Source organism: Aulonocara sp. 'chitande type north' Nkhata Bay, linkage group LG15 (assembly GCF_057382095.1).
Source record: "Aulonocara sp. 'chitande type north' Nkhata Bay isolate Kocher_YH1m ecotype deep benthic linkage group LG15, A_spYH_male_GT1.1, whole genome shotgun sequence".
NCBI lineage: Eukaryota > Metazoa > Chordata > Actinopteri > Cichliformes > Cichlidae > Aulonocara > Aulonocara sp. 'chitande type north' Nkhata Bay.
Window position 1 is genome coordinate 35577685 of NC_141358.1, and position 10119 is coordinate 35587803.

The following is a 10119-nucleotide window of genomic DNA, read 5'->3' on the forward strand; positions in this document are numbered from 1 at the left end:
GCAAGCAGATCGTCGATTAATCTCCAATTTATTTTACTATGAGTGTGAAAAAAGAAGCTCAAACTTGAATTACTTTGCTTGCCAAAAAAATCCAGAACTTCAGCTGACTCTCAAAGCAGCTTGCAGGAAGTTTGTAACAGATGAAGTTTATTCAAAGTTGTTTGGAAACATGTTGAGGAAATCCCCAAATTTGATGTTATATACAGTCCTGTGCAAAAGTCTTGAGCTAATTTCTTTGTATTTTGCTCGGAAAATGGGAAATAGGTGAAACATCTGCAAACATGCATGGAAATACAGAAGACAGAAAACAGTTTGTACAATTCTATTTGGTGTTGTCTCATTTCACTCTGTACTGTACCACTGTACATGGTTGATTTGACTTATTCTTCAACACAGTCCGAACTCTCAGGCAAACTTTCTTTCTTCTGGAATATTTCTCCAGACTTCTCAAAGCTCTTCTTTGGATGTCGACTTTCTTTCGTTCTGTTTTCTGATTCCATAGAGTTGACATACTTTGACATACCACTGCCTTTTCTTCCCGTTTCCCTTTCTTAAGAATGGTCCATCCTCCCACTGAGACCACGTCTGATGGTCAGTAGATGGACATGACTTCTTCTTTAGTCCCCCATTTGTCCTGTTTCTGCTCACCATGCCCAGTTTCTGGCTCATGGCTCTTTGGGATTCACTTTGTTATGGCAAAAATGTTACTTTCTTTGGATTTTTTTTGTGGATTCAACTAAAGAAACTGGAACAAATTATGAGTTATTGTAACATTCTGCTACTAAGATACAATTTATTTGCCAAGTGTTACATTTAAACAATGCAGGTTCATCTGCTGAGTTAGGTGCCTTTTTATCACTTTGAAAAATGACCAGACAGTCTGGCTGCTTGGAAGCAAAATATTTTGAAGAAAAACAAAAGAGTGGTGGCTCAAGACGTTTGCACATTAATTTATAAGAAAGGAAATTAAAGGTCTTTTAATAAACAGTCATTTGTAAAGTAATTTCAGGCATTCACTCTGAAACGCATCAAAACGTCTGTGTTCCCCTCTCACCGTGCTCCGTGCTCAGATACCTTTAGAGCCGGTTATTTAGTCTGACGCTGACAAACCTGTGTGCTGGTTGTTTGTAACGTGCGTGAGTGTGGTTCAATCTTTACTGCTATTTGGAAAACTCAAATAAATCTCTGGATTTGACGGTGAAAAATATGCATTCAGATTCAGTGAATACCTCGGGTCAACACTGCTGTAATTATAGTAATCTGGATCCCTGGGTATTCTTCAGTTGAGTGTCAGTTGTCAGACGAAACGCACTGCGTCTCATCTCGTTTTTGTTTTGGCCCCGTTTTGGTGCCACAAACCGAGCAAGTTCATCAGCAGCAGCGAGGACGCCAGCAGGGTGGAGATGGAGCACGTTATTATCACATAATGACAGTCCCAGCTCTGAAAACGCGCGCCGCCGTCTCTCCAGGAATAGACGCCCAGCCAAGGCAAAAGCAAAGAGCGGTCAATGGAAAACCAACAACGGGAAGACATTTTTTCATTTGGTTTTTTTTTTTTTGTTTGTTTTTTACAAAATGGCTTTTATTCTGTCTTCATCATGTACAAACTTTGTCAAATAATAATAAAGTCTGACAACTGCAGCTGCTTTGCTCGTGTTTCGGTCAAACCAAATCCAGCCATATATATGTATGTATATATAGCTTTTAAGTATTTAGAGTTCAAAACATTAAATGTAGGCACAGGAATAGCTTAAAAGGACAAATGTTTTATGACTACAGCATTGTTCAAAGGCGTCCCCAGCCACTAGCAGGCGGAGCTCTTGCATTTCAGATAATAAGCATGAATCCACATAAAAGGTTGTGTATAGGGAGGAGCAAGAAAACACAAGTCAAGCCGTCACAGAGTTGGAGGTTGCAGTGGCAGCACGGGTAGCTGTGCTGAACTGCAGACCACAGGAATGGGCTATTTTTGGAAAGATCTCCTCCTCTCGGAGAAGGAAGCAGGCAGCTCGCCTCTTCACTGAGCGTCCAGGATGTCTGGTGTGGCACTCGGGCTCTGTGATGACCAGGAAGAGGGGGTGACCTGATTATAGAGGACGTCCTGAGAGCCAAAAAGTGGCTCTCTGAGATGGAGCATGTACACAAGGAACAGATTAAGAACCACCATGGCGAGGAGTGGGAAGACGCTCAGGCCGGAGCCGAAGCCTCGCCAGGAGACGCACGTGTTCAGGGCGACCCAGTAAACAAGCCTGAGGAGCACGAAAAGAAAACATCAAACAGGAAATCAGACACTCACAGCTTCCCCACCAGCGTTACCTCCAATCGGCTAAGCTCAGTCTGCCAGACATGTTTAATAACTCCATATTTTTAAATAAAGTCTCCCAAAATACATATACGCCTTTCACTGCACTGCAATAAATGTTGCTACAATCGATTTGTAGGCTCATAAATTGACCTTTTTTTGGGAGTGGGTGCAATAACACAAACAGCTCTCAGCAGTTTATAGCAACTTTCGAAACCACAGTTTTACTGGGGTTTTTTGTACTCTCGTTTTTTACTGGCCACAGCAGACAGCTGCTCAGCTTTAAGAACTAACTGAGTAATACCCGTCCAGCATCAAACAGCAGTGCAGACGCAGTCAGCGACGGGCTGTTTAAATGAGCAGGTTAAGAGACAGATGCTGCATTTCACTCAGATCTTAGAGACCAAAGTAAAGGAGACAAAACTTCAGGAGGTCACAAATGAGGCCTAACTAATATCTAATAAGAGGGTTGATAAATCAGATGCACAAACCAACTTCACTTTGTAAAACTGGCAAATTTTGAGGCTCGCAGTCTGAGCTCTGCACCGCTCTGTGACGCAGAGCCAGAGCTTCTCTTTGGGTTTGTTAATGACAGTGGTTGTGTTCATTTTTAGCCCTGTCAGTGGCGTGGCTCTACAAACGGCAGTGTCAGCCTGTCAGTGCATCGCTTTGGACTAAAATAACTATCTCAACGCCATCGCCGTCATTTATGGTGCACAGAGGATAAACTCCTTTTGGAGAAAACGTGTGTGGTTGTCACACTTTTGCGTGAACTACTGATCACTGAAACATCTTTCAATAACCTTTCCTTAAAGTGCTGGCTCAAAATGGGTTTCCTTTTTATTTTTGCAACTGTAACAAAAAGTCATTAACCTTTTGGTCTTGGTCCCCTTTACCTCTGTCTAGTTTCAACATGGGGTTGGCATTTTGCACTCTTCCTATTCAGTGTACTAACTCTGGACTTTTCTCAATTCTGGTCTGTGAAGCAGAAAAAAGTGTCACTAATTAGCACGTTTGCACACTGATGACAACACTGGGCTCACAGGAAAGCCTGGCTGCCAGCATGGCTAGAAACTCTTAGGTTGTTGCAGGTGTAATATTCAATAAAGCCTGTCTTTATCGACTTTTCTGCTAAATAAAAAAATAAGATATTAAATATTAATCTCCATATATGGGTTTTAATTTATATCGTATTTGCCAAATCCACTATTTATTACTTAAAAATGTGTTACTGGTGATGTAGAGGTCTCAAAAAGTCAAATATGATACACGTGGCGTTACAGGGTTAACTCTCCGTGGGGACATCACGGTCTCATCTTAAAATGTCAGAGTTCTTTGCTGGGAACAAAGTGATCTGTGTGTAACAGTTTGGAGTTATTCTAGACCTGACTTTTAGGCGGATTTATTGGTCCTTATTTGTGTAGCACTCCGGCTACGCAGATAGAAGGATTATGGAAATTCAGCTGACGTGGAGGCTGCTGAGACGTTTATGTAAAGTCCTCCAACAAGCCAGCAGCTAGCAGGCCCATCCACAGTGGGTAATTCAAATGGCTAGAATGGGGAAGAGAGTGACCACAGAAGGGGAAGAAAGGAAAAACAAATCGTGCATCCGGTAAGGTCGGACCAACCCCACTGGCTCACAGGAGCTTTCCACCTTTCTCGCTTTTGAGCCTCACCTTCCAAAGATGAACATTATGACCAGGATAGGCACCAACTTCAGCTGGTCTTGAGGCAGTAACGCAGCCATAACAACAAGGTTCAGGACATAGAGGAGTAACTGCTCCAGGGATGTGGTGACGAAAAGCTGCTGAACCGCACCTCTTCTGGGAAACGACTCCTGCAGATCGAAGGAGCCGTTGCAGAACTGGCAGGCTGCACCCATGAGCATCGCTGCAAGGGATAAAGGAGCAATAAGTCAGTTAGCATCTTGAATCTGGGCCATCTTTCCGCAAACAGCGCGCTCATCCTGACAGCACACTTTGTTTTTGCAATTCCATCATTTGAATGTGAAGCAAACGCCAGTAGACTGGCCCACATGCAAATGCTCCTCACAGCTACCAGCCTGACCTTTTTTTTTACCACCTGCCCTCTTATTCCGAGTCACTCTCGGTTGGGAAGTGATTAAAATGTTCTCGAACAATTAGGCCACAGCCTGGGAGATGAAGGACACAGCCAGCCTCTTATTGTAGTTTCCATTTAAAGCTATGTGAAGGAGAAGGAAATTATGCTTCTCCCCAGAGGCCTGGGAGACGTCTGCTGCTACTGAGGCTGAAAGCGCATGAAATTAAAGAGGACAGGAGACACTGAAGCATTCCAAGACAAAGCAGCCAGACAAACCAAATCCTTTCTTAATCATTATCTTTCATTCAAGGCTCTCACATGGCTGTTTTTGAATGTCAGCGTGCAGGTGTGTGTGTTTGTGAGACGCATACCGAGCAGGATGGGGACAGCGGCCACCACACAGCAGCACAAGGTGAAAACGATGCGGCTGGTTACGTCAGGGAAGTCAGGGGGTTTGATGGGCACGTAGAAATAGAGTGCATAGAGGATCCCGGACGCACACAGAAGCGAGGCCAGCACCGAGAAGAAAGCGGGGACTCGGCTGCTCTGACAGCATGTGCACTGGCAGCAGCGGCATTGCCCCCGATCCGAAGCCTCCCGCGCAGCCACGCAAGTCTCTCCCCGGCCCTCGGAGCTCCACACAGCCAGCTCCACGCTCTCCGGCGGCGGCCCTATCAGAGGCCGACCCTCGTCCACAGTGCAGTCCAGATTGGTGGATTCTGGACTCCATCTCGGTGCGTCTGTGCCGTTGGGAATGTCTCCCTGAGAGGCCGGGGTTGGAGGGCCGACGCAGTTTTCCGTGGCGGCGTCCAAATTGCGCGCCGTGATGATAGGACTGGAAAGAGTTTGATCCAGCTCCCCCTCCTCCCCACGATGCGCTCGAGGCTCTTGTGGGAGACTGACGCCAGACTGCTGGTGGCAAGGAGCAGAGCCTGTTCGAATCAGAGCACATTTAAAAAAAAAACATCAAAAGCAATCAGCTGCAGACTTACTCCAATCAATCATTCACTTTCTTACTTTCAAAATACAAAGCAGAGTCGAAATACTCATATAAACTGTTCTTACAAGATTAGCAATTAGTGGCACCTCTAGTTTACGTGGTTGAACTGCGGTGCTTACACACTAATTACATTTACTATAAGGCTGGATTTCTGCAGGCTGTTGGCCTGCTCATAAATGACTGTTCATAGTTTAGTATTCGAAGCATGTAAACAGTAGGTAATATTAGCCTAATACACAGTGTCCTTAACAGGCTGGCTTTGTGTACACATTTGTGAAATCTATATTTGAAAGGTTTGTTATTATGTTTTATTTATTTCTCTAGTCATTTCAATGCTACTGAAAATATGTGTGGAAAAAAAGATATATCAAAACATTTAGGTGTGCATTTAGGTGTGAAGACATGATCAAAACCACCTGCTGAGGTTCAAACTGAACACTAGGATGAAGAAAAGGTGATTTAAGTGACGTTGCATGTGGCAGGATCGTCGGTGTCAGACAGGCTGATCTGAATATTTCAGAAACTGCTCATCTGCTGGGATTTTCTTGCACAACACAATGGTTTGACGAAGGGAAGCAATCCAGTGAGCAGCAGCACTCTGGATGGAAATGCCTTGTTGATGTCAGAGGTGACCTTTTAGAGCGCTCCGAGCTGATAGATAATCAGTTCACTGCACTCAAACAGCCTCCAGAGTCACCAGATCTCAATCCAATAGAGCACGGGAAATTGATGTCATGGATATGCAGCCAACAAATCTCAATCAAACTTCAGCACCTTGTTAAATCAATGCCCTAAAACAACCAGAAGACAAAAAAGGGCCCCAACCTGGTACTAGCAAGTGTCCCTAATGAACTGGCCTGTCTGACACCGGAGCCAAAGAGATCTGAAGGTCCAGATCCAGGAAGGAGGAGAAGGAGAGCCTGGACGGGTCGATGTGAGTGTATTTGCATTACTGTCAAATAATCTAATGAAAAGGACCAAAACAACCAACAACCAGTGAAAGGAATTAAATTTTCTGTATACTAAAAGTGTGACATAGTTTAACCAAAGGGTTGTGTTTTAATACACAGAAAATAGTCCTGTACAGATGCTTCTTTAAAAATCTATCTAAAGTGTAGACGGTCGCACCAACTCGCTGTTGGTTTTGGTCTTTAAATGGGATTTGTTTATAAAAAGTAAAGTCGTACATCATGAGGTGCATCCCGACTGCCACAAAAACCACGTGTCATCTTTAATTTTCATTACATTTCATTCACTTCTAATTAAGCATCTGACGGGTGCGATATGCAGAAGAGAGCCCAAAGACCAACAGAAGCCCTCAGACACAAATTAAAGCTCTAGAAAAATGGTTTGGACCGAAACGTAAAAACATCCAGACCGCCGCTGCTGCAAGGACACAAAACAGCACACATTAAACACCAGAAGCTGTTGAGAAGGGTTACAAACATCTGGACACTTCACATTACAGATGGGAGTCACCCACCAACACCAACTTTAACTGTTTCCCTCACAGCTTGGACTGGGTTCTCTCACACAAATATTAAATCTAACTATAAGAATGTTTGTCTTGTTTACAAAAAAAAGCTCCTTTTCCTAAAACACAACTCAAGTTTTTATGATATTTTACCCAGAATTCAAAGCTGATTTTTCCAAAATCTGACTAAAGTCAAGGATTTTAAAAGTTTTTTCTCTTCTGGAAAATGACTTAACTTGTTTTTTCTTAATGTTTTTGTGATATAATTGCTCTTAGCTTATTCCATTCAACACAAACAATGCTTTTTTTCCTCTGCAGACTCTGTCCTAACTCTATTTGGATCCAGCCTGTACTCAATCCGACTTTAGCTTTTGCTAATTTGCTCTGGCCTCCCTTCAAATCCTACAGCTCAGACGAGGAGACAGTAAAAAGCAACGGTAATAACTCACTCCTTGGCTGATCCGTCGCTGGTGGCGGTTCCAGCGAGCGCTGGGAGCCGGAGACAGAGTGGGAGGACGAGTGCAGCTCCTCCACCGAAGACTCGGGGCTGTCTGACACCGGAGCCAAAGAGATCTGAGTGTCCAGATCCAGGAAGGGGGAGAAGGAGAGCCTGGCCGGGTCGATGTCCTGGAGCTGGTTGATGATATCGCTGATGGATTCCTTCATGCTGTCGAGCTCCTTTGCATTCTGCCGGTTAGTGGCCTGAAGCCCCGAGGTGCTCATAGTCACAGAGCCTGAGAGGAGCAGGAAGAGGTCCAGGTGGAAATCAGGCCAAGATCAGTTTAAAACATCAGACTGCAGAAAGAGACAAGAGGGAGAAAATCACCTTAATTCCCCAAAGTGTCAGAAAAGCTTGATTAATACACACGTCTGAAAAAATATCCCCGAGAAAACACAGTGATTCATCTTTATTTTCCCTTAAATATCGTCAGTAATCCGCTTTCTTTCAAGCCTCTGCTGTCTTTGCGCTTTTCTTCTACCTGTAAGGCCCAATTTATATCCTGCTTCAGGAATCTGTTTGTCTTGACCAGAACAGCCCTGACCTCAGGGGAAAGGTCAGCGCTCAGGGAGACGCTAACACTCAAAAACTTCACTGGGGCTTTATGCGGGCTTTTTTGGGGGGGAGGATAGAGGAAATTATGGGTTTATGCACATGGTTATACAATAATCATCACTGACAGGATGTCAAAGTTTATCTTCCCCTGTTTCTGTTGGGAACACTTTCTCATCAGTTTTGAATCCCTGTCAGTAGAGAAACTCAGCAAATCAGCACACGAATGCGTCACACTCTCGTGCACACCGAAGCACGTCACAATAATCACAGACTCCAGCTTTATGATCTACAGCGGGAAGTCCAGAAGGTGGCTGGCGTGCACCGTGCTGTTGCCCTGCATCCTTTAAACGTATCACACATGAGACTGTGTGAATCTGCAGGTTTCAACACTTTGGAGGAAGCTTATTGTTAGTTAAAATCTTCCTTTTGGCTCGTATTTCGCAGCAGGATGACTCAAATATCTATGTAGTAAAATGGAAAGCACTGCAGAGGTGTAATAAATATGCTTTGACCGTTTTCACCTAAAAGGAGCAAATCGATATTTTGGGAGATAAGAAGTCCAAAACCATGAAGCTACAGCAAACAGCTGACCTGCCGAGCAAAACTGAAACAGGGAGAAATGTTAAATGTGTATTTACTCACATACTGATTAAACAAATGAGACATAATGTGTTTATTAACAAGATTTAAAGGCACTGGAAGTATTCACATAACGTCCCCCCTGTTTCTAATCTTTCTTGAGCAAAGTGCTCCGACTGCTCAGTGTGTCACCATCAGGGATCTCTAAAGTTATATTTTGAAGTGTGGATGTCACTACACGTCCCTTCAGTACTGATAATCAGTTCTCGGCATCTTGTGAAAAGTATTTCCTGTCCTGGCAGCTTTGACCAAAGTTTTAGAAGCTACAAATTTTAAAAACACATATTTCAAATCCAAAAAACACAGGATTATAACACTGATGAGATTTCAATTCAGAAACTCGTGGATTCATGGAAAATCTTGTGTTACATTGCTACTGTGAGGTCAGACTTTAGCTTTCTTCTAAGAGAACTCTGGAGGATGAAACAGGGCAACGTTTCACCTGTTCCCATCTCATGATGTGAAACTGAACCAGAGGTGTTCAAGTTAGTTAAAAAGGTCTAAAAAAGCACAGAAGCAGCTTACTGGAACATTTCCTTTATGGCTCTTCATGGACTACTTCAACTCCACTATTGATATCACAAATAATCCTAAGCAGTTATTGTAACACTGTACCTTTTCCTGTATTACAACAGTAAATACAATCTATAAATACATATTCATTTATGACTGTTTTCTACACATATGCATACACACGGACGAATGTTTCCAGCACTTATGAACTCTAAAGCACATAAAATGCACTTACTGGACAAAAGCGTCTGCCAGGTGTGCGTAAAATAACACCAGTCACGCGCCTTTGTCTTCAAAGGCTTCATTAACATCTGCAGATTGAATCTGGAGCATTTTTCTCTGGGTTTTCTTGGCGCACAACCAACTGTGGCGCAGAGCGGGCGCGCACGGCGACGTTTCTCCAAACAAGCGAGGACCTTACCATGTATAGAGATCAATTAGGAGCCACGGGGCTTGAAGGTCTGGAGGAATAAATGTCGGTGGCGGTTATCGGAGCTGGCCTGGATGTGGCGCGTAGGGGGCGGAGAGGGGTATGTGGCTTTAAAACCCGCTGAAAAATAACTTTCCCTTCAGTGTTGAGCCACTCTCTGAAAACAAAAACTTTATACGATGCCTCCTCCACGAAGCTTCTCGGGCTCAGTGTAGCAGCTGCAGGAAACACCTCATTTATTGATAGATAAATAAATCAAATGAGGGGAAAACGCACGCGTGAAAGCTACGCGTAAAGGACGGGTCATTCACAAATCACGAATCGTGTATTTTGTGGCATCCAGCAGCAATTAAAGCGATTCATTTCATTTCACAGACAAACCTGCCTCACTTTGGCGAAACGAAATGCCCAAATGTGCTGATGAGCGGAACAAGAAGCGTTACTCTTATAAATGAACTTACTTTAGTCGGAGGTTGCGGAGTATTTGGGTGAGTTTACTCTCCTCGCAGTTTAAAAAAAACCCTCCGTCCTCGTCTGCCTTTCTTCCCTCCCCCTCCGTTTGCTTTTTGTCTTCCAGGATCCCGAACTTCTGAATCAAATTTCAGGACGGACAAAATACTAGGCTTTTTCCTCCGCCCACACAAGT

The 10119-nt window shown here is 43.8% G+C and overlaps 1 protein-coding gene across 1 annotated transcript; it reads right to left on the bottom strand.

Moving 5' to 3' along the window:
* Nucleotides 1–10119, bottom strand: LOC147313529 (uncharacterized). Its single transcript, XM_086263165.1, has 5 exons — nt 9935–10119; nt 7287–7632; nt 4735–5295; nt 3979–4192; nt 1–2249 (listed from the first exon to the last, which is right to left on the bottom strand). The coding sequence occupies exons 2-5, from the start codon at nt 7558–7560 to the stop codon at nt 2018–2020; spliced, it is 1281 nt and encodes a 426-aa protein (XP_086119291.1). The 5' UTR covers nt 7561–7632; nt 9935–10119; the 3' UTR covers nt 1–2017.

Bases quoted from the DNA above. Each gene is read 5' to 3' on its own strand.
- LOC147313529 (XM_086263165.1), bottom strand. From the start codon at position 7,560: ATGAGCACCTCGGGGCTTCAGGCCACTAACCGGCAGAATGCAAAGGAG. The intron at 5,296-7,286 runs GTGAGTTATTAC...TGATTCGAACAG, and splicing joins AGCGACGGATCAGCCAAGGA to GCTCTGCTCCTTGCCACCAG. The intron at 2,250-3,978 runs GTGAGGCTCAAA...CGTGCTCCTCAG, and splicing joins ATAATGTTCATCTTTGGAAG to GCTTGTTTACTGGGTCGCCC.